The sequence below is a fragment of the Tripterygium wilfordii genome, chromosome 7 (genome assembly GCF_013401445.1).
Source record: "Tripterygium wilfordii isolate XIE 37 chromosome 7, ASM1340144v1, whole genome shotgun sequence".
Classification (NCBI taxonomy): domain Eukaryota; kingdom Viridiplantae; phylum Streptophyta; class Magnoliopsida; order Celastrales; family Celastraceae; genus Tripterygium; species Tripterygium wilfordii.
In genome coordinates this window covers 16115057-16136241 of record NC_052238.1, presented here as the reverse complement: position 1 = coordinate 16136241, position 21185 = coordinate 16115057, and the positions used below count along the sequence as shown (strand labels likewise).

The window sequence follows — 21185 nt, the reverse complement described above, 5'->3', positions numbered from 1 at the left end:
TATTGAAATGTTGCATTCCTTGATTTTGCCATTAGCCTTCTTGTAAAGGGTCTTCCTATTGCATTCCTTCTTGTTTTTATTGATTGCAGGTTCACAAAAAGCCACCTTAATCATACAATAATCAAGCGGCCTTCAATAATTCAAGCACACTATCTCAATATAGTAGCAGATGCAAGTCAAAACTAAGCATACTTTGTCTTCTACATCTTATAATTCACCATCTCTTCCTTCCACAAATCTTTATCCAGATGCCTTTCGTAGAAGCAAACCTCTCCACCCAACTTTACAAGCAAAGCTGAAGTGCTCCTGGTGCCATAACGTCCCTGTGCAGTAAACCCATTTTATAAATAGCTTCTCTTTTGTTGACGAAAATTATATAACTTGTATAAAAAAGATAAGCATCAGGATTTACCAATGGCGTGTCCCTATCAACAAAAATGGAACTCAACTCATATTCCTTCTCTGGTGGATATATGCCAGGCAAGCTGCTTCTATCTTTTGTTGTATCTGTCATTAGTCGTTCTACCATTTCCTTCAACGGAAGTTCATTCTCACCATATTCTACTAATAGTTCTTCAAAACTCAGGCGCAGTCGTTGGGCCTGAAAAAGAGAGAGGATTGCAGTGAAGTTGTAAATTGCTAAGCCCACCCAAAAAACAGAGTCAAAGTCGAAATTGTTGCAACGGCAATATTTCGATAGATCAATAGCCATTATGGATATCAAATGCCCTCGCACCACAGAAAGAGGGTCAGAAAATGAAGTAGACAACATGACTATCGAATGCCTTCGCGTCTTCGAGGGAGAAAAAGAAAATGAAGTACAGAAGTAGCTATTTATTGCTGAACAAAATTCATATGAAATGAAGGTCACAGTTAATTAGCTATACTGGCCTCAAATCAACATAAACAGATAGCAGAAATAAGCACTTCTAAGAGAATGAGGTTAAAAATGATGTATTATGAAGTATCACAAGTTAAAATAAAAGATAGATAATACTGATTTGATATATAACATAGTACAAAATAAGCCCTTATATAAGGGAATAGATGAAAAGCAAACCTAGAGATATAGTAAATATAGAAATTAAGGAAACACTATAAGAAAATAGCAAATTTAGAAACTAGAAAACTAAAACATAATTAGATATGCTAACATCCCCTCTCAAACACAATATGGTAGCACATAATCAAATTTGACACCTCCACAGCATCAAATCAAGTCAAACAACTTCAAAGAGGGATCAAATGCACTTCAATCATAGCAACATCATATTCAACTCCAGTCAAAGCGATCAAATCCAAATCAAGTCAAAACAAATTCAAATCCAAACCAAAGCGACAGACGAGCAAACTTAGACGACACCATTGTCAATACAAATCAGACTCTGTGACTTCCTCCTCTTCTTATCAATCAACTCTTGTTTGCCTGCCAAAACCATCTGTAAAATAAAGTGCGTCTCCAAGGCTTTCAATAACCTAACAACAGAACCACAATTCGTGATCAAACACTTTTGTAACTCTTAATTAATCCTTCACAATTCCTTCACAAGCTTCATCACAAGTGGGTAGCAGGCCCTTTTTTCCTCAAAAACCATGAGTTACGAGTTGGGTTCCACCCAGTTGTTTTTAAACCACTCATCACTCACATTTCTTTTCAATGTGGGATCTTTTAGTGGAGGCTTCTTTCCAACACTCACCCTCACTCAAAAGAGCCCCAAATATGGACCTCTTCATAGGACCCTCACAATGTCTTCTAGGCTCTTTGAGGCATCGCCAAATTTGTGTAGCCTCTTTGGGCTTACACCAAATATAGTGATCTTGGGCTTCAAATACAACCACCACATAACCTTCCTCTAACTTGGCACGGGTAATAGTTATATATAAATCTACACCCTCGTATAAAGAATCAATCTTGATAGTAGTCTGAGCCGTGGATGAGGGAAAGCCCTCTCACAAGCAGACTTCAATCCCCCGAGGGTTCTTGGGTTTCCACTAATATCTTTCTTATGCTTCCTCTTAAACTCCTGAACAAAGTGATTCAAAGCGAACTTTCTTCAAAGCAACAATTTTGTCATTAATGATATCCCGAGTTTTGTATATGCAACTATCTATAAGTTCATTGGCCAGTTTTTTTTTCCAACTTTTCAAATATGATAGCACGCCGTGGTACAAACCCATTGATAGCTTCACCTGCGACTGAAGCAAGCCAAGATGGCCACCCTACTGCAACATGCTCTCCTACTGTACTCTTTGGGACCCTTCCCAAACTTGGATGACAAATAGCTGTAGCTTCACAATTCTCCTTCACCAACAAAATTCACCAACTGAAACTATAATTTAAAAAACTCCATCTTTTGTCATCTCCATCAAATAGAATCAACAAAAGCAATCACCTTATGCCAATCCTTGAAAGAACTCAAGCTTTGGCCTATACCCGATTGATTAAGTAGACCCAATTCAAGACCTGACCACACAGATTGTCAAAAAAACATTGACTAGAAAACCAATCATTCAAGCTCCATCCTTATCTTCACGGAAATTCAAAGTCAGCAAAAAAGGCCCCAAATTTCAAGAAAGAATAGATCAAACTAATCAAAACAGATAAATTGACACAATACGAAGGAAACCATAAATCAATCGCTATAGTACTCCTAAAAAAGGAAACAATTTCCAAGAATTTGATACATGTTTAGCTTTAGTTTGTTGGTTGACTCTTCAATGTGCATATCAATACAGATACCCATGCTGTTGTGCGTGTATATATGTAAAGCAAGCGAGACGATGGCCTTGGCCGATGTGCTCAGTCAAAAGAACCCACTAAAAATTCTCTCCCCCCTTTCGAACCAGAACCTTAATGGGACTCCTACGACCAAATTGGCCATCTCAACATGACAGAGAGGGATAGGAGAAAACAATAGTATTTATGGTGCTGCCACTGCCCTCAAAAGTCACCAAGGGCAGTTGTTGCGCGGGGCGAAAAAACTATTCTCTAAATCAAAGTTAAGGACCTGGCTCCGATACCAAGTTAAAATAAAATATTGATAATATGGAATTCGATATAATGCATAGTACAAAGAGAGCCCTTAAAGGGGAATGGAGGAAGAATCAAACCTAAAGATCAAGGAAATTTAGAAGTTAAGGAAACACCATAAGAAACTAGGAAATTTAGAATCTAAGAAACTAAATCATAAATTCATAATAACATATTCTAACATTACATACCTCCTTACCTTGGGCCAAGGGAAATCAAGGCTTGCATTAGTTAACACATGAATCCCAGGTGAAACCTCTCGGATGAAACCTACTTTGTCTTCTTTACTTCTATTGGTTACATAAATGATGCTTTTGGAACCTAGATCAACCAGTATCAGGTTGAACCCATTATACTGATCTGCCTCTTTCAAAACTTCCTCAGCAAATTCCAATGGATTCTTCTTACTCTGAGATTATGAAAAATCATTATACTAAAAACATGGCCTTCAAAATAACCACTGCTAAACAAGATGTCGACTAACTGAAAACGAGCAATATGCAACAACAATGTACACGTATGAAAGTCTAAAGTGGAACTCAAATGCTTCTACCATCAGATAGCAATATGCTATGAAACCATGTACACATAAGAAAGTTGAAAGAGATACTCAAATTCTAGCGATCTCATTCACATTTCAAAATTTCTAATTCTTTGACAGGGATCAACAAAAGAGGACAAAGCATCAACTCAATATGAAATCAATAAGACTCGAAGTATTAGAGATTCAAAGCACTGATCTATAAAGTCATTCTGATCTCCATAAGCCTAACAAATATATCAACTGAAGTTGAGCTCCAAATTTAAGGAAACCTGTGTAATGCATCTCCTCGAAATCCAATGGAATTCTTTACAATGAACGTTATAAAAAAAGTTTTGGGTCAGTATGAAATGGTATTCAGAAGGAGAGAATGAACAGATGCAATATTGTGGGCATAGGAACACCTTATGTCAAAAAATTTCGTTTCCAAACCCCTCTCTAGTCTCTACTCAAACAAATCCCCTCATTCTCAGCAAGCTTAAATGTTTATTAGTAAGTTATTGAATTGGGGGCCCTAGAGCATGCATATCGCTCCTTGCACAGTAGAGCAAGGGTGCCTAAGATGCAAAATCGGGTTGGAACCCTTAGAAATTATTCTCTATCATTGACTTACCAAAGCAGACAATTTAGTCAATCACTTTCTCCAAATTCACACAAGCTCAATCTTGCAGCAAAACAAAATATACAACCCCGAAAATTTATCAAAGGAATTTCCATATACAACATTGTCAATACTCAGAAAGCTCTAAATAGTTAATTGTACCATGGTAAGAATGATCTGACCTTCAAGAAGCTAACAGGAAGGTCTCCTCTGCTCTTGACCAGAGGAGTCGATTGATGAACTTCCCTAACATTTGTCAAAAAAGCCAATCTACCTTCCCTGGAGCAAGCCAACCATGTCCCACCAGCCAACCCATCTCTTCCGCCCAGAATCTCTCCACCTTCCCACCACGCCAGCGGCGCAGTAGGCCTTAAAAAAAAAAACCAAGATAAAAACCCACAAATCATACAACCTAATCAACCGGCAAAATCACAAAAAAAAAAGGCCAAGTCTTCATTGAAATTAAAAAACTCCCAACAGTTACCGATTATGAAACTCGTCTCTGTTCAGTAGTAAGATGAGTGGGTAGAGCGGGTGAGCTTGCCATAAAAACACTGCTATGCACATGGGGTTTCGCTTGCTACTCTCAAACTCAAAGTTGTCGAACCTTTCAAGCGAGACCTTCAAGTTGATCCCGCTTCTCTCTCTTGCACTGTTCTTCTAATCCCCGTCGTTTTGGGATAGGGGCGGCTGGAATTGGATTTATTGAAATTGTTTGAAATTTATTCAATCTCAGCCATTCATCTCATCTGATGGCTGAGATTTGACATCATTAAATAAGCCAAAGAACACTCCTCTTCCAGCAAAACCTCTCTCCCCTCAACCAGCAAAAGACACAATACAAGCTTCCGACCTGTACCCCGGAGACGGCAACGGCAACCAGTCTCACCGGAGACGGCGAAGACAACCACTCTCACCAACGAAGACGATGACGATTCTCCTCAGAAAGTTAAAAAAAATTGCAGTTAAGCACACTCAAACGCAAGAAACATGTCCAAGTCCTGTCTAGGAGTTCCAAAACCAACTGTAACGCCAAAGCTTCATGCACCTAATTCTTTCACAGCCACCTTAAGCCCTTCCCCATCCTCATCTCCAGTGAAAAAGAGCGAACCCGGGAATCTTCATCTCGGAGAAGATCTTGATGATTGCCTAGATGATACTCAACAATCAACATATATTCTCCTCAGAAAGTTTGTCTTTCATTGCTCGTCGCCCACAATTGCAGAAGATCTTGATTATTGTTGGAGAAGTAGAGAACCAAGTTAGGAGGAATACAGAATTGGGAAAGGAGAAAGAAAGCCCTACAATTTGATTTTTCATTTAATAAATTGTGGTTAAATATCAGCCATCAGATAAGATGAATTGCTGAGATTGAATAAATTTCACATAATTTCAATAAAACCAATTCCAACCCCCTATCCCCGTGGTGGTTTTTGCGTTTGAATTAATTGCGCATGCACTCCAAAGACCAAAACCATCCCATGAATCCATCCATCAACAACTTGCGATTAGTCTACGAGGTTAGATTAGAGATGAAATATCAATATTTTTTTGTAGGTTTCTTGTTTTGTCTGTGTTTCGTAAATCAATGGTGCGAACATGTTTCGACCTAACAATAAGTGATCTTTTAAATGCTTATATGTAATGTAATTGTCGTTCAATTAATGATTCACTTACTTTTATGACCAACTTCAATCCAATTTTACTTATGAATATTGACTCATAACTAAATTGATAGTTCCCTATATGCACGGAATGACCATCCAAATTCAAAACTGACCTAAAGTGGCCATTCCATTGGACCTTCTCCATACAAAAATAAAAATTGCTCCGTCCTTCGCATAAACATGAAAAAGATCCCAAACCCGCATATGCTCTCCACGTGTCCCTCCTCACGTGACGAGCATGCTCCCTCTAAAAAAGGTCAATATGAACAAATAGGAAAAAAAAACAGATTTTTAGAAAAAAATTTAAAAAAAAAAAAAAAACCCCTGTTTGTTTGTCTTCTTAGAGAGGGGAAAGGAAGAGAGACCCGAAAAGACATGGGTAAGGTAGTGGAGAAGAGGAAGAAGAAGGGCAGGCCTTCTCTTATGGACATCCAAAACCGTGCCCTTAAAGAACGACAACAGCAGCAACAGCCTGAGAAGAGAAGCAACAGTTCTGCCCATAATTCCTCCTCTAATTGCAAATCTTCCACTACTGTTCCTCTCCGGCGATCCACCCGTCGGCATCCTAATGTCTCCCCTGAGAGGGACAATGGAGAGGAATTATCGCGTGGAAAGCGGAGAGAGAAGAAGATGAAGCTGGTGCTCAAATTGCCCACCTCGCAAAATTCGCCGCGTGATTCAGGGGACTCGGATACTGAACTGAACGCGGAGGATGAGGATGATAATCATGATCTTGCAGCGTCGAACCAGAAGGAGCTCAAAATCAAAGCGATTGGGGATGGATCTGGGATCGAAGAGTGTGATAAGGTATTCAACAAACAATATTATTTCTTCGTTTAGAAAACAAAATCTAGAAAAAAAATTTGATAAAAAACAATATTATTACTTCGATGGGTTTGGGCTTTAACGGTTTTCACTTTGAAAATTTGTGGGAAAAGAGCGGCAAAAAAAATTGGCTGCTTTTGCGGTCATTTAGGAATTCCTTGAACTGCGGGCCTATGCAGTAATTGGGAATTCTAGAATTTTAGTATTTATAATTAATTGGATATTAATCTGTCTTTTATTGAACTGTAAGAATAATGACTTGACTGTCATCTACTAGAAAAAGCGTCTCTTTTCTTAAGTAATTATTCAGAGACTTTTTCGGTTTTTCAGTAACTGTATTATCCCTTTTTGGCAGTCTTTGAATGCCATGCTACCAAAGCCTTTCCACAGCTTCCCGGTTGTCACACACGATAGAAATAAAAGAATCTTCTCCTGTTAGTTTAATTGCTCATTGATATCATTCCTGTTTTTTTTATTATTGATTTTCACTTTTCAGGAGGAGAAGCCTGTTTCTACCACTAAAGAAGCAAGCAAACAACAAGGTTCGTCAACTATATTCTGCACCCATCTGCTGAAGAAGCTAAATTTGTGAACTTTTTGTTTGACTTGATTGTTGGTTGGTTACCTAGGGACTCAGTTGTATTCGGGACTCTCAACACCTTTACCTGATAAAAAGCTATTATTGTTCATCCTTGATAGGCTTCAAAAGTATGTATTTCAGCCGTGGTGATCTTAATTCCTGTCTTTTTTTTGCTCCAGAGTTTCTCCCCCATTGACTGAGATTAGTTTGATTTTGAATAAATTTATTTCAGGAAGGATAGGTATGGTGTATTCTCTGAGCCAGTTGACCTCAATGAAGTGAGTTATAAACTTGTTGATGCATTATCCTCGCCAGTTTATGCACGCATATTTTCATATCCCTCTTTTGTGTTGATGTTATGCATCCATTGCAGCTTCCGGATTACCTTGATATCGTTGAACACCCTATGGATTTCAGCACCGTTCGAAAGAAACTCGCTGATGGAGTTTATGCCTACTTAGAACAGTTTGAGGTTGATTTCTGTCCTTTTGGTTATGCCTTTTGTAGTGTCTACATCCTATCGGATTTGTGTTACTTTTTTTCTTTAGCATGCTAAAGAAATTTTATTGAGGCCACCAAGGTGTGCCAAATAGCAAACTACAATAGAAATGAAAAACCAAAAAAAAAGTTACAAGAGAGCTACTGGATATGCAAATTTGGATTTACTTATATGGTTTTGAATATAAGTTTCTTTAGGTGCTGTTTTAGCATTTAATTTTTCCCTCAAAAAATATATGTCTCTTTGTTTCCTCGATGATAAAAATTATATGAGAATTTGCTAAAGAAAGTGAAATGGTATTTTTTTGTTTTATGAAATCTGTATTTCACACTCAAATGGTGAGTTGTTTATGTAGTGGGGACTAGACACCCTGAAGAGATATGAGTACAGTAGTGCAAAATTTTCACCAAGGCATTCAGGGTGGTAAAATTGCATGTCTAATACATGTCTTGTGTGCTCTCCAGCCCCATGCACAAGAGTTGGTATATGCAATATATAGATGTGTTTAATGATTTGTTGTGGCTCCTATGGTTCATTTATAGCCCAATTTTTCATGTGCTGTGACATCAGCATGATTGCGATATACCGAGACATGAAAGGGTTTAATAAGAAAAAGAAGCATAGGAGTCTGGCCTATAATCGGTTATGCTCGAGGGTTAGATTAACCTCATTACACTCAAGTGGGTCACCTCAGGTGCCTGCTTCATTTATTGCTCTACTAAAGATATAGCTCATGTTACAAAGTGTAGTAGTTTGACTGTTTTGTCATGCAATCAATCTGGTTTAATGTCCCTGAACCATTGGTTCTATAGACAATGGTTGGATGGGGTTAGATTATTAGGATTTTTCTCTCTCAATTTTCTGTGATGATCCTCACTGTTATAAAAGAATCTTTTGTTCTTGATGGAAATAAAATTTTGTTTGGATTGATTGTTGTTATCTTAGGTTTTTGGCAATACTCTTAATTTGGATTTGGCCAACACCCTTTTCTGATGATCATCTGATGCTTCTGTCTGATTTTGCTAGAGTTGCGCATCTCTATCAAATGAAGACTGAATTTTTTTGCTTTCTTAATCTTGCAGAAAGATGTTTTTTTAATCTGTTCGAATGCCATGGAGTATAATGCCCCATATACCATCTATTTTCGCCAGGTGCTGTCAGCTTTTGTTTTCTAATTTGCTATTTTATTTTCAGGCCATTTTTCTCTATAAGCTGAAATGTTGATTTTATTGCCAGGCACAATCCATACAAGAGCTGGCCAAGAAGAATTTTGAAAATTTAAGGCAAGGCAGTGATGATAACGAACCTGAATGCAAGGTAGAGAGGAGGGGTAGACCACCAACCAAGAATTCCAAAAAACATCTCGGCAGGACTTCATTGGAGCATGCTGGTTTGGACTTTTCTACCGATGCAACTCTTGCTACTGGGGCAGAAAGTAATATTGATATGAGAAAAATCACTCCTCTATTAGACAAGTCTGGCTTTTCAGATCCATCAGGACAATCTTACAGTTCTCAGAACAATTTTAGCTTGTTGGAGAGGAATGATGATACCTTAGGTTTGACATTTACATATTTAGCTTGGCTTCTGTGCTTTTCAAATTTTAGTTGTCATCCTTTTGTATACATAGATGCTTTGAATAGTGGGCTTTAAGCGGCTTTAATTTATACAGGTTTTAACTTTAAGGGAAATTTAACGAAGCACGGGAAAAAGCAAGTTATTCTTGATGATAACAGGCGGAACAACTACAAGCAATACCAAACCTTGCCTGGTGGACAGGAGCCATCTGTTGACAATGCTTTCAGTAGCGAGAGGAATCTTATGCCGGTAACTATCTTTTTGATGTTCAATGTTTATGAACTTGCTGCTATTCATGAGTCCTGGCAAATCTGTCGTGTATTAATTATGAATAACTGAAAACCTCAGAATTAGTTATGTACTGAAATATTATCCAAGTTTTTAGCTGAAAATAATGGGCAAGTTGTAGTAATATTGAGCTCTAGGCAATCTTCAATTCCAACAAGTCTTTGGTTGTCAAAAGGAGGCATAAGAATATCGGTGAATGAAGTATAAAGCACAAAGTATGTAAGAATAGAACCTGCGCACATGACAGTTTGCATTGCAAGATCATCATCTGATTAAATGGTGGTAGTTCTCAAGGATTTACATATCAAGATCATCTCACCACTCAAGTTTTTAGGGGAAGATTCCATCTGAGTGTATATGTTGGTTTACCTTCGAAATTTGATTGGGGCCTCTAATGCGTACACTTTGGTTTGCGGGGACAACCGAAGATCTGCACTGGGTCACCCACCCATATCCCTATTGTTCTCCATTTATATCATTTAGTCCCTTTACATGTATTGGTTTCTGATTTTAAGTTCTTGTTTGCTTCTGTTAAAAAAAAAAAACCTTTGTTTGTTTGGAACAATTCACTCTCAAAGTCTCCTTCAGCATGTGCTGCATCATGCCTTTGTTGGACAATATGTGGTTTAACGTACCTGTCTTTGTTTGTATGGAACAATTAACTGTCAAAAGTCTTCTCCAGCATGTGCTGCATCATGCCTTTGTTGGACAATATGTAGTTTATCGTATCTGTCACTTCCTTTTGTTGGTTTATTTACTTGGATTTTTTTGGCTCAGATAGGATTTCATGCAGAGTATGGTTATGCAAGGAGCCTTGCTCGTTTTGCCTCAAATCTCGGACCTGCTGCATGGAAAATGGCTTCAAAAAATGTAGAAAAGGCTTTGCCATCGGGATTTAAGTTTGGCCCTGGATGGGTTGGAGAAAATGACATTGCTCTGAGGCCATTGGTTCAACTTTCACCAGCTGCTGGTCCGTCATCGTCAGCCGGGCCACTCTTTCCTCGTGAAAGTTCATATCCTGTTGAGACATGTTCTACCACTGAACCAAAAGGAGAGGGAGAAAAATTGTCCGAGAAACTTCAGGGACAGGGTTTGTCAGAAAAGCCTTCAGTTTCTTCGGCTTTGATTGACAATTTAAGCAAGCCCCCTCCTCAATCTACCTTCCCATCCCTCTCCACTGTTGACAGATCGTCTGACTCCTGTGTTGAAAAGACACAAGTTATTGAGAGATTGAATACCCTGACTGGGTTGAAGGCTTTGGACAGCAGCTTGAATGCTATCAGGCCAAGACCTCCCTTTCAGAATACACAGAGCAAACCTCTTCACCCTGGCATGAATGGAGTCAACGGTACATATGGCTTTAACCTTCCCGCCCAGATGGCGAAAATAGGTGGTGCTGCCCCACTCTCTGGGTTTAACTTTCAGTCGCCTCAGATGCTTGAAGCTGTGTCTAGAACTAAGACTAAATTTGCCCTTCCATCAACTTCACATGCTATAAACTCAGAGGAGACGAAGGTATTTGGCAATTCAAGTGCGGCACATCCAAGCAGTCTGTTGCCTCCTTCTGGGGGTGAGGCATTGAGGTCCACTAGACCAGTACTTCTTCTGCAGTCATCTTGGCAGGGATCGCAACCACAAGAAAAACCAGACTCAATATTTTCACCACAGCCGAAGCCAGATTCAGTCCCTCCTGAGTTGAATATGGGCTTTCAGTCCTCAGGGTCCCCAAGTTCTCGTCAACTTGATTCAGTGCAGCTAGATTTAGCATTGCAGCTATGAGAATAATTGGAGTTAATTCTTTTTTCCTCTCGTTGATTAATTAACCATAGAATTGGTAGATTTGGAACTCTGCTGCTCCTGGAAGAACAAGAGAGGAATTCTTCAATGTAGAGCAAGTCCGAGCTACACCTAACTGTATTGAGTATTTTAAATTGTTAGGTGGTTGTTTCTGTACAGAGACTTGTACCCAAATATTTACGTCCCCGATGCAAAATAGGCCATTTGTAACATTGCAAGACCATGATCTAGTCAGAATATGATTGTAGATACAAGATGCATGTTGATTCAATTAGTAGAATTCCCATTGGACAATTTACTTTGTGGACTGTGAATGTGAAGCTGACCCTAAACATGTTATTCATTCGATCTTGCTCAATCAATCTTCATTTCAAACTCATGTAGATGAGCTCCTGTTTCAAAATGATTCATTTTTACTCTACACTGAGTCATGGTTCATTCTGGGGATTAAGCAAAAGCAGAGATTTGGCTAACCCTAGGTACCAATCAGTGTTTGCCCTCCCATCCCATATTCCCATGTATCAATAATTCTTATTTTTCAATTAAAATTTCATTGAAAACAATTTTGCTTTTATGCCCCCAAAGCCTTTGGTATTTATGTAATCAATCAAAACTCCAAACCCGCTTCACCACGAGACATTGATGTGCCGCCCTCCCCTATACTCGAGCTTTATGTTTCTGAATTCAACCCTACTGAACTGACAAAGGGGATTTTATCTGCATCTCTCTCCGGGTAAGTTCCACACTTCTTATACAAAAATAAGCATCATCTGCCAGGATATTCTTCAATATCTCGTTTGAATCTCGCAACAGTTTCTGTCAAATGAGCTCTTTGTTTTTTAGAACAAAGAAGGCATTTAGAATCATCTCCAAGTTACACACTTTGCACCGATATTCATCCCAAAATCTCGCTCAAGTTGAAATCCTGCAAAACCCACGTTCCCAAATTCAAAACTCATGGAGGGTTTTGCAGTTTTCGACGAAATCCTCCAAATTCCCCGAATACGAGATGCCTACGGTCACCTGGGGTGTGGTCCAAGGTAAGAAGGAGAGGCTTGTGAATCGGGTAATGATTTGCGATTACCTTAAGAATTTGGGGATAATTACTGATGAGTTGGAGAGCATAGAGCTGCCTTCTACCGTAGAGGTCATGAGGGAGCGTGTGGAGTTCTTACAGAAGTTGGGCTTGACCATTGATGATATTAACGAGTACCCATTAATGCTGGGATGTAGTGTACGTAAAAACATGATTCCTGTGTTGAGTTATTTGGAGAAAATTGGGATAGGCAGGCCTAAACTTGGTGAATTTGTGAAGAATTACCCGCAAGTGTTGCACACAAGTGTAGTTGTTGAGCTTCAGCCCGTGGTGAAGTTTCTTCGCGGGCTTGATGTTGAGAAGCAAGATATTGGGTATGTGTTGCAGAAGTATCCTGAGCTTCTTGGGTTTAAGCTTGAGGGTACTATGAGCACCTCGGTTGCCTATCTTGTTAGCATTGGTGTTGGTCCTAGAGATATTGGACCTATGGTGACACAGTATCCATACTTTCTGGGAATGAGAGTTGGGACTACAATTAAGCCGCTCATTGATTACTTGGTTTCTTTGGGTTTGCCAAAGAAGATTTTAGCTAGGATGTTGGAGAAGCGAACATATATACTCGGGTATGACCTTGAAGAAACAGTTAAACCAAATGTGGATTGTTTGATTAACTTTGGGATTAAAAGGGATGTGCTTCCTTCTGTTATAGCCCAATATCCGCAGATTCTTGGGTTGCCCTTGAAAGCCAAGATGTCTTCACAACAGTACTTTTTCAGTTTTAAGCTCAAAATTGATCCTGATGGATTTGCTCAAGTGGTAGAGAAGATGCCACAAATTGTTAGCCTTCACCAACATGTAATCATGAAACCTGTTGAGTTCCTTTTGGGCCGAGGAATACCATCTGAGGACGTGGCTAAGATGGTTGTAAAATGTCCACAGTTGGTTGCTCTGCAAGTTGGACTCATGAAAAATAGTTACTACTTCTATAAGAGTGAGACGGGGAGGCCAATAAAAGAGCTGGTGGATTTTCCTGAGTATTTTACTTATAGCTTGGAATCCAGGATCAAGCCACGGTGTCAAAGGTTACAGAGCAAGGGAATTAGATGTTCACTGAACTGGTTCCTCAACTGTAGTGACCAGAGATTTGAAGAGAGACTGCAGGGTGATTATATTGAGTCCGAGGGTTTGGGTCCTTCATTTTCTATGGGTGGGAAGTTAGAGCTACCTAGGAGTGAGATTGTGTCGGATGACGAGGATCAGAGTGATGACGAAGTGCTTTACAGACGCACTGTTTCTCTTTAGTAAACTTTTGTTCTGTCTCATCTATGAATCAAATACTGATGAAATTTCTTTATTCACATACTCACTTCTTTAATTGCCTTTTTTTTCCTTAAATAATGTTTTGTGTTATTTTAACCAACTCGCTCTTTGATGGGTCTGTAAGTAGCTTAGGGATCTATAAGTAGAGATTTTATTGTTCTGGCTATTTTGCTCTTAGTTAATTGTGATATTGTAAATTTTTTTCTTGCTTTCTAGACATTTTTGCTTTATTGTGGGATTCTAAGGATTGGGTTTTCTGTTAATGGTTTCTTGCATCTGCAATGCTCAATTGCAAACTACATAGCTTTGCATGGGAGGCTTTACAATCAGTTTATTTTGGTTCCTTAGGTAATGTCTTTGTGATTTGTTATCTTCAAAGCATTCTCAAATCAAGTCTTCTTTGTTAATTGGGGACGATGGAGTGTGCCTATGCCTTTGTTCTTTCTTTTAGGGTCAAGGAATTCTTATGAACTATAAAGATAGTTAGACTTCCTTGTTATGTGGCTCTTGAGTACATCATTGGTGTTATTATTATCTGAGTACAAAATTGATCATGGGGATTATTGGTTTGTTTCTCTTTGTGAAATACCAGTTTGTAGATGCTATTTTCTCACTAATCTTAGGTGCTAACCAGGCAGTTTATGGTAGGTTTTACGAGCACTTTTTTAGTGGTCGTTCCTTTAATCTGTGTTGTGTTGTGTTGTGTTTGAAGTATTCATTATCATGTTCGTCTTTGAATTTGCATTGTCTGATTGTTTTTTTTCTTTTTGATTTACTGGTTCTATCATGTCTTTATATCCACCACCACCATATAAGAATTCTCAAGTGGTGAGGCTTTACCGGTGAGTCGACCGGTGAGCTTTGGCTTAGAGGCCCCGCTATTATGAAAGGTGAAGATGTTGCGGAAATATACTGTATTAACATTGGGTTTTTTTTTTTTTTTGTTGACGGAATGGATGAAATTAGAACAACCTACTTTAAATTTTAGCGTGAGTACTTCCTCTTCCTTCCAGTTGGTGGTATATTTTGTAGAATCGTGAACTTTTTGTTGTTGTAAAAAATAGAGTAATAATTTGAAAGAGTTGTAAAAATTGGTTTCTGTCTCATGTGGTACTAGTCAGTCAATATACCTACGACTACGATAACGCTCCCACACCCACACCCACACCCACACCCCATGCATAACAGGAGAAGACAAAGAAGCTATGCACATAACTTAAATGGAATATAAATACGTACAACTTAAGAATATTAATTAATTTAATGGTCTATTCCTCATTAAATAATAAAAACAGGCAAGTCAGCTGTAAGATAAGCACAATACTAATAAATTTTATGAATTGTCTGTTATCTTCTTCCTTTGAATTTCCTACCTTTGACCCTTGATTTCTCTCACACGCTAGTTGACTTGGAATAGCGTTTCTACATTACCCGCGAAGTCTCTCCCTCTCTCTCTCTCTCTCACACACACAATCACACATTCACCATTTTTTTCTTTGTGTTGGACTCGGTCCTCTCTCTCGTATATCCACATCTGCTCTGGATTACTGTTTGTTATTGGGGTTTTCAAGCTGTTCAAAGCTAAACCAAGAGAGTAGAGAGAGATAGAGAGTGGCAGATCAAAAAACAAGTATTTGCAAAACCCATTTCTTACTGATTGAACAGGAAAGATTGAATTCATCAAAATCAAAAGTTTGTATCTTTTTCTCCTTGTTCTTCTTCACTTAAAGCCTGGATCCAGATTGTCTGAAGAAACTACGACATCGGCTAGGTCTTTCATAGATGGGGATTTGTTGGGGTTCTCCAGCTGAAAGCCCAACAGGTCTCACTACTGATCATCTCAGTACAGGTAATCCTCATCTGCAAAATTTCTTATTAACTACTCTAATCTTTTTGGTTTCTTACAGGGGTTCTGTTATTTTTCTTATGTATTCTTTCTGAAGTTGTTTTATGTTCTTTACAAGTCTATATTCATTTGATGCAATTCCATATCATGAGTTCTTTAGTTTCAGTTTTACGATGACTTTGGTTTCTTTAGTTCTTTTTTGACTATATTGATCAAGAAGCATAATCTAAAGGGCTCTTCATGTTCTTTTGGAGTTTGGACTACTTTGATATGTCAATTCTGATTGTGATCCTCCACTATATCCGTCGTGGTGGTGGTGGTGGTGGTGGTCATTCTCAATCTCAATCATGGGTCATTTTGTATTTATTTGCTGTTTAATTAATATCGGCTTCCCTTTTTTCTTTCCACTTCTAACATTCTAATTGTGTGATTCATACAGTGAGATCCAACACAGCAAGCAATACATCTTCTGGGGGCAGCACCGCAGCATCTTCTGGGGCCAGCAGCAACATCTCTGGGAACAGCCTTTTCTCAGCCTCAGGTGGCGATGAGTCCTACCCAAATGGCATGATTTTGCCCCAACCCAACTTGAGGATTTTCAGCTTTTTGGAAATGAAGGCTGCAACCAGGAATTTCAGATCTGATACAGTGCTTGGAGAAGGTGGTTTTGGCAAAGTCTTCAAAGGTTTGCTCGATGAGAGGGAGAAGGGACAGGGGAAGAGCGGCAATGGAACTGTAATTGCTGTCAAAAAATTGAATTCTGAGAGCTTCCAGGGATTTGAGGAATGGCAGGTAATTCCACTCAAGTTGAAAATGGAATTCAGCTTTCATTGGATTCATATTTATTTAAAGAAGATTTAAGATATGTGCTTAATGGTTGATATTTTGCATTGTAGTTGATCAACGTGGGATTTCCAATACTTAATAAAGGCACTTAGACTCCATTTTTAAAAGTGGGAGGTGACTTTTAGGATTCAGTTAGGATAGGAATGGATATGGAACGAAGGGGCGGCTCATTTTCTGAGATTGTAATGTACAAGAGTATATATCTATTAGTATAAAAAATCCTGGCCAATTTAGCAGCCAAGTATATGACACTTGACAATGAAAAAGTCCTACTTTATGTGGAAATTGAAGTACTTAAATCTCCATACAAGATGTTTTTTTAGCAACCCTAGATATTTACTCTCTATCACATGTGCCAGCTTACTTCTACAAGTTATGAACCAGTTACAATTTATGGTTTACCTTTGATGCAGTCAGAAGTAAATTTCCTGGGAAGGCTATCTCACCCTAACCTCGTGAAGTTGTTGGGATACTGCTGGGAAGAAAAAGAGCTTCTACTTGTTTACGAGTTCATGCAAAAGGGCAGCTTGGAAAACCATCTTTTTGGAAGTAAGAGTTGATAGATTTTTTTGATTATTTAAAGAAAAAGGAGGCCATTGAGTTGTTAACAATCCTATTTGTGCAGGGGGTTCGGCTGTTCAGCCCCTTCCATGGGACATTCGGCTTAAAATTGTCATAGGAGCGGCTAAAGGCCTTACCTTTCTGCATACATCCGAGAAGCAAGTGATTTACAGAGATTTTAAAGCCTCGAACATACTGCTTGATGGGGTAGAGTTCTCTGACCTCTACATACTTAGCCTCGACTTTTAACTTACTGTCAATATTTATACATTTACCCTTTCAATCAACAGAACAGGTTTCCCCAAAGTGGCTAAAAGCTGATATGTATTTGTTTTTTCTTTTATAAGATATCATTAGGGATGCATGAAATTCTTAACTCATTCTGGTGACTAATTCTATTGCAGTCTTATAATGCCAAGATATCAGACTTTGGCTTGGCAAAATTGGGTCCTTCGGAAAGTCAATCTCATGTGACGACCAGGGTTATGGGAACATATGGTTATGCTGCTCCTGAGTATGTTGCTACAGGTACTCGCCCATGATCCTTACCTTTAGTTGCCAGTTTACATCTGGAGTCAGTTTTTAAAACTCTGAAACGACATTAATGTTTCTGATGCTTAAACAGGCCATCTATACGTGAAGAGCGATGTGTATGGTTTTGGTGTCGTTCTGGTTGAGATACTGACAGGTTTGCATGCAGTCGATACAAATAGGCCAAGCGGAAGACATAATCTGGTTGACTGGATCAAGCCACATTTATGTGATAAAAGAAACTTGAAGAGTGTGATGGACTCTCGACTGGAGGGGAAGTATCCCTCCAAAGCTGCTTTTCGTGTAGCTCAACTTGCCCTGAATTGTCTTGGACCGGAACCCAAGCACCGGCCATCGATGCATGAAGTGGTGGAAGCGTTGGAACGGATTGAAGCGGCCAATGAGAAAGCAGTAGAGCCTAGAAGACATTCAGGCCTTCCTACAAATCAGAGACACAGCCGACAGCAGCCTTTGCACCATCGTTCGGCACTTCATCCAAGGCAGGATGGAAGTCGATATCCACCTCGATTGAAGTGAAGTCTTGTGATGGCCAACGGTTGTGTTAGTCTATTGAAAACCCTGCATTGGGTTTTGGTGGCACTGCAAGTCTGTAATTGTGACAAGACAAGACATAAATATGGTGGTGGTTAGATTTTAATTATTTTGGTAGGTTAGGTTTTATTGAGTATTCGTTGTCTGTATGAATGTTCGCACTTAAAATGAGTAAAAGAACAAAGTTGTGTTTTAGTTCCGTCGCATCGCAGTTAGCCCTTCCGTGTCTTTTAGGAATTGGTGTTATTGTTAATCGTCTATTTTGGCCAGGAATTATCAGAAATCCACACTCTTAACAATATTGTCTGTTTTGGGTTATTCAATTTTCGTGGATATATTGGGTTCGCACGGCTTTATTCCTCCTTAACCCAGTTATTACGGGTGGAAGTCCAACTCACTCGATAGGGAAAATACCTTGTTGATTTGTAAAAGGGTGGGCTTTTCTTATTAATCACTTGGTTGGTAATGTCCCAACTGATGTGGTATTCTAAGTCAATGCAAACAATATAAAGCCAACAATATTATTAGTGTAGATAGGATGAGATTTTCAATATGTTCAAACTTTTTGTTTTGTTTTTTAAGATGATTTGATATACATGCAACATACTTGTCATCCAAAACTTATTGAACATCGTCGAAATTAGGGCAATAAACAACTTTGGAGCTCAACGACCCAATCAATCTAACAAAATCCATGTCATAATCAAATGAGCCCGTCATCTTGAGTTACGGACTCCATTCTAACTTCAACTAACTCTATCTTTACTTATCCTGTATGTCATCCAAAACTTATCTAACATTACCAAAATTGAAGCTCTTAAGAGCCCAACGGTCCAATCTAACAAAATCCATGTCAGAATCAGATGAGCTCGTCATCTTCTGTTGTGGACTACATTCCAACTTCAACTAACTTTCTCTTTACTTATTTAACATTATGGAAAATGACATATTAATATCACTTTCAAAACTATTGAGCATCTAAATCCACTCCAAAAAACTTTATCACTCATAAGTACATTTTTATTTTTTATAATTATTTAAATCATTTAAATTTTATCTAGTTCATTTTTTGCCCTTTTTACAAAGGTTTAGATCTAATATGATTTCTCTCTCTTGTTATTTTCTCTCTATGCTACTCCTCTCTCACCTCACTACATCTTCTCTCTCTACTACACTCTCTCATCATTGCATCTTTTTCTCTCCTGCAACATTTCTTTCTCACTTATTACTACATCTTTCTCTCTCTCGTCTCTTTTTCTGGTGGTCTTTTTGGCCCAGATATGACTGGGCATTGTGTGTCTCTATGGGGACTCTAATGGTAGTGGTGGTATGGCGAACCGTCACCGAAATCGGTCAGATTTGAAGTTTTTTTCAAAACAGTAACATTAGGCGACTAACGTTACCGTTTTGAAACAGTAACATTAGCCAATTAATGTTACTATTTTAAAACGGACATAACCGATGACCGTTTTGGACAGTATATGGTTGGGCGTTGTGTGCTTCAATGAAAGGAGTCCGACTGTGATGGTGGTATGGCGAATCGCCATCAGAATCGCCCAAATATGAAGTTTTTCAAAATAGTAACATTGGCCGACCAATGTTACTATTTTAAACAGTTATATTCGGTGGCCGTTTTAGGTTGTATCTGACTGGGCATTGTGCGTCTCAGTGAGGGGAGTTCAACCGTAGTGGTGGTGTAACGAACCATCGTCAATCCAAAATTTTCCCATTAGACAAAAATTATAGTAATTTTTAACCCTAATATTTGAAAGAGTAACAACTCTATAAAAAATAAAAATAAAAAGAAGAAAGAGTAACAATATATCTTTGAAGCTACTATTGACGGAAACGTAATCAATTGTGATTGACGTAATCAATTGTGATTGAACCATATCAATTGTGATTGAATCAGTTGCAGTATATATGGTTTGTATATATATCTTGGGCTATATTATAGGGTCAATGGTTATGTAGATATATATATATGACAGAGTTGTAACGAGGAATAATCAATATACACAGAACAGAAGCTTTACTCTGTATCTTTGATTCTCTTCTTTCTTTTTCTTTATTCTTTCTTTTTCTTTATGGTATCGAAGCAGGTACATCTGTATCTGTCTCGTTGGTTTGTTGTCTAAAAATGGCTGAGAAAACTTCATCTGGTTTCGGAGAGGCTGGAGGTTCTGATATTTTGCCACCATCGCACACGTTTGATGCGAATTCGACTCAACGTTTATGTTCGGCTGAGTTCAATGGTTTCAATTATCTTCCTTGGTCAAGAGCCGTGTCATTGGCTCTTGGTGGAAGGTCCAGAATCGAGTTTATTGATAAGAACAATGTTGTTCCTGATGCTAAAACTGCTCAGTACAAATCGTGGTCAGCCAATGACCAGATGGTTCAAACGTGGTTACTTAACACAATGGAACCACAAATTACGGAAATCTTTAGCTATTCTGAATCTGCTGCAGATCTATGGGAGCCTGTAAAGGAGATGTATGGCAACCAAAATAATGTTGCTCGTATTTTTCAACTCAAGAAGGATATTGCGTGCTTGCAACAAGACGGAAAACCGTTTGTTCAATTTCTTGGACAAATGAAGAATATGTGGAATGAATTGGCGGTTTACCGACCTCATACCACTGATTCTACCATTCTACTGAAACGGGCTGAGGAGGATAAAATTTTCCAATTATTAGCCAATTTGTCGCCTGAGTATGAAGATCTCAGAAGCCGAGTTCTTATGATTCCAGAGTTACCATCCTTTACAAGCGTCTGTGCAACCATTCAACGCGAAGAAACTCGTAAAAAGGTTATGACTGTGAGTCTTAAACATGATCTTAGTGAAGCTCGAGCTTATTTATCGGATCGAAGACGGACTGAAGAGCGAGGATTTGAGGGTAGAAGGCCCGATCTCAAATGCAATCATTGCAGTAATATAGGGCATACTGTTGACAGATGTTGGGTTCTTCATCCTGAATTGAAGCCGAAATTTTCAAGGGAAAACAAGGGTGGTCAGAAACATTTTCAAACATCAGGATACAAGGCAAATCATGTGATTTCATCATCTACAGATGAATCATCAAGGT

At 38.6% G+C, this 21185-nt stretch overlaps 4 protein-coding genes across 4 annotated transcripts; 3 read left to right on the top strand and 1 right to left on the bottom strand.

The window, feature by feature from the left end:
* Nucleotides 1-37: 37 nt before the first annotated feature.
* On the bottom strand, nt 38-5497 carry LOC120002121 (transport and Golgi organization 2 homolog). The gene is made up of 5 exons (XM_038850722.1): nt 4658-5497; nt 4356-4542; nt 3231-3440; nt 413-601; nt 38-323 (listed from the first exon to the last, which is right to left on the bottom strand). The coding sequence occupies exons 1-5, from the start codon at nt 4738-4740 to the stop codon at nt 201-203; spliced, it is 792 nt and encodes a 263-aa protein (XP_038706650.1). The 5' UTR covers nt 4741-5497; the 3' UTR covers nt 38-200.
* A 643-nt stretch (nt 5498-6140) lies between these two features.
* Nucleotides 6141-11750, top strand: LOC120002913. The gene is made up of 9 exons (XM_038851770.1): nt 6141-6647; nt 7162-7207; nt 7295-7373; nt 7478-7523; nt 7619-7717; nt 8827-8895; nt 8981-9302; nt 9417-9571; nt 10388-11750. The coding sequence occupies exons 1-9, from the start codon at nt 6216-6218 to the stop codon at nt 11387-11389; spliced, it is 2250 nt and encodes a 749-aa protein (XP_038707698.1). The 5' UTR covers nt 6141-6215; the 3' UTR covers nt 11390-11750.
* Nucleotides 11751-12006: 256 nt separating this feature from the next.
* On the top strand, nt 12007-14001 carry LOC120002016 (transcription termination factor MTERF4, chloroplastic). The gene has a single exon (XM_038850558.1). It carries the CDS (start codon nt 12231-12233, stop codon nt 13743-13745), a length of 1515 nt encoding a protein of 504 aa, XP_038706486.1. The 5' UTR covers nt 12007-12230; the 3' UTR covers nt 13746-14001.
* Nucleotides 14002-15206: 1205 nt separating this feature from the next.
* LOC120002017 (probable serine/threonine-protein kinase PIX13) lies at nt 15207-18298 on the top strand. Its single transcript, XM_038850560.1, has 6 exons — nt 15207-15612; nt 16049-16401; nt 16869-17004; nt 17081-17223; nt 17421-17544; nt 17642-18298. Exons 1-6 carry the CDS (start codon nt 15546-15548, stop codon nt 18082-18084), a joined length of 1266 nt encoding a protein of 421 aa, XP_038706488.1. The 5' UTR covers nt 15207-15545; the 3' UTR covers nt 18085-18298.
* Nucleotides 18299-21185: the final 2887 nt, after the last annotated feature.

Bases quoted from the DNA above. Each gene is read 5' to 3' on its own strand.
- LOC120002121 (XM_038850722.1), bottom strand. From the start codon at position 4,740: ATGTGCATAGCAGTGTTTTTATGGCAAGCTCACCCGCTCTACCCACTC. The intron at 602-3,230 runs GTAAGGAGGTAT...TCTCTTTTTCAG, and splicing joins TTGATTTCCCTTGGCCCAAG to GCCCAACGACTGCGCCTGAG. The intron at 324-412 runs GTAAATCCTGAT...TTTACTGCACAG, and splicing joins TTGATAGGGACACGCCATTG to GGACGTTATGGCACCAGGAG.
- LOC120002913 (XM_038851770.1), top strand. From the start codon at position 6,216: ATGGGTAAGGTAGTGGAGAAGAGGAAGAAGAAGGGCAGGCCTTCTCTT. The intron at 7,208-7,294 runs GTTCGTCAACTA...TTGGTTACCTAG, and splicing joins AGAAGCAAGCAAACAACAAG to GGACTCAGTTGTATTCGGGA. The intron at 7,374-7,477 runs GTATGTATTTCA...AATTTATTTCAG, and splicing joins ATCCTTGATAGGCTTCAAAA to GAAGGATAGGTATGGTGTAT.
- LOC120002017 (XM_038850560.1), top strand. From the start codon at position 15,546: ATGGGGATTTGTTGGGGTTCTCCAGCTGAAAGCCCAACAGGTCTCACT. The intron at 16,402-16,868 runs GTAATTCCACTC...CCTTTGATGCAG, and splicing joins AGGGATTTGAGGAATGGCAG to TCAGAAGTAAATTTCCTGGG. The intron at 17,005-17,080 runs GTAAGAGTTGAT...CTATTTGTGCAG, and splicing joins GGAAAACCATCTTTTTGGAA to GGGGTTCGGCTGTTCAGCCC.
- LOC120002016 (XM_038850558.1), top strand. From the start codon at position 12,231: ATGAGCTCTTTGTTTTTTAGAACAAAGAAGGCATTTAGAATCATCTCC.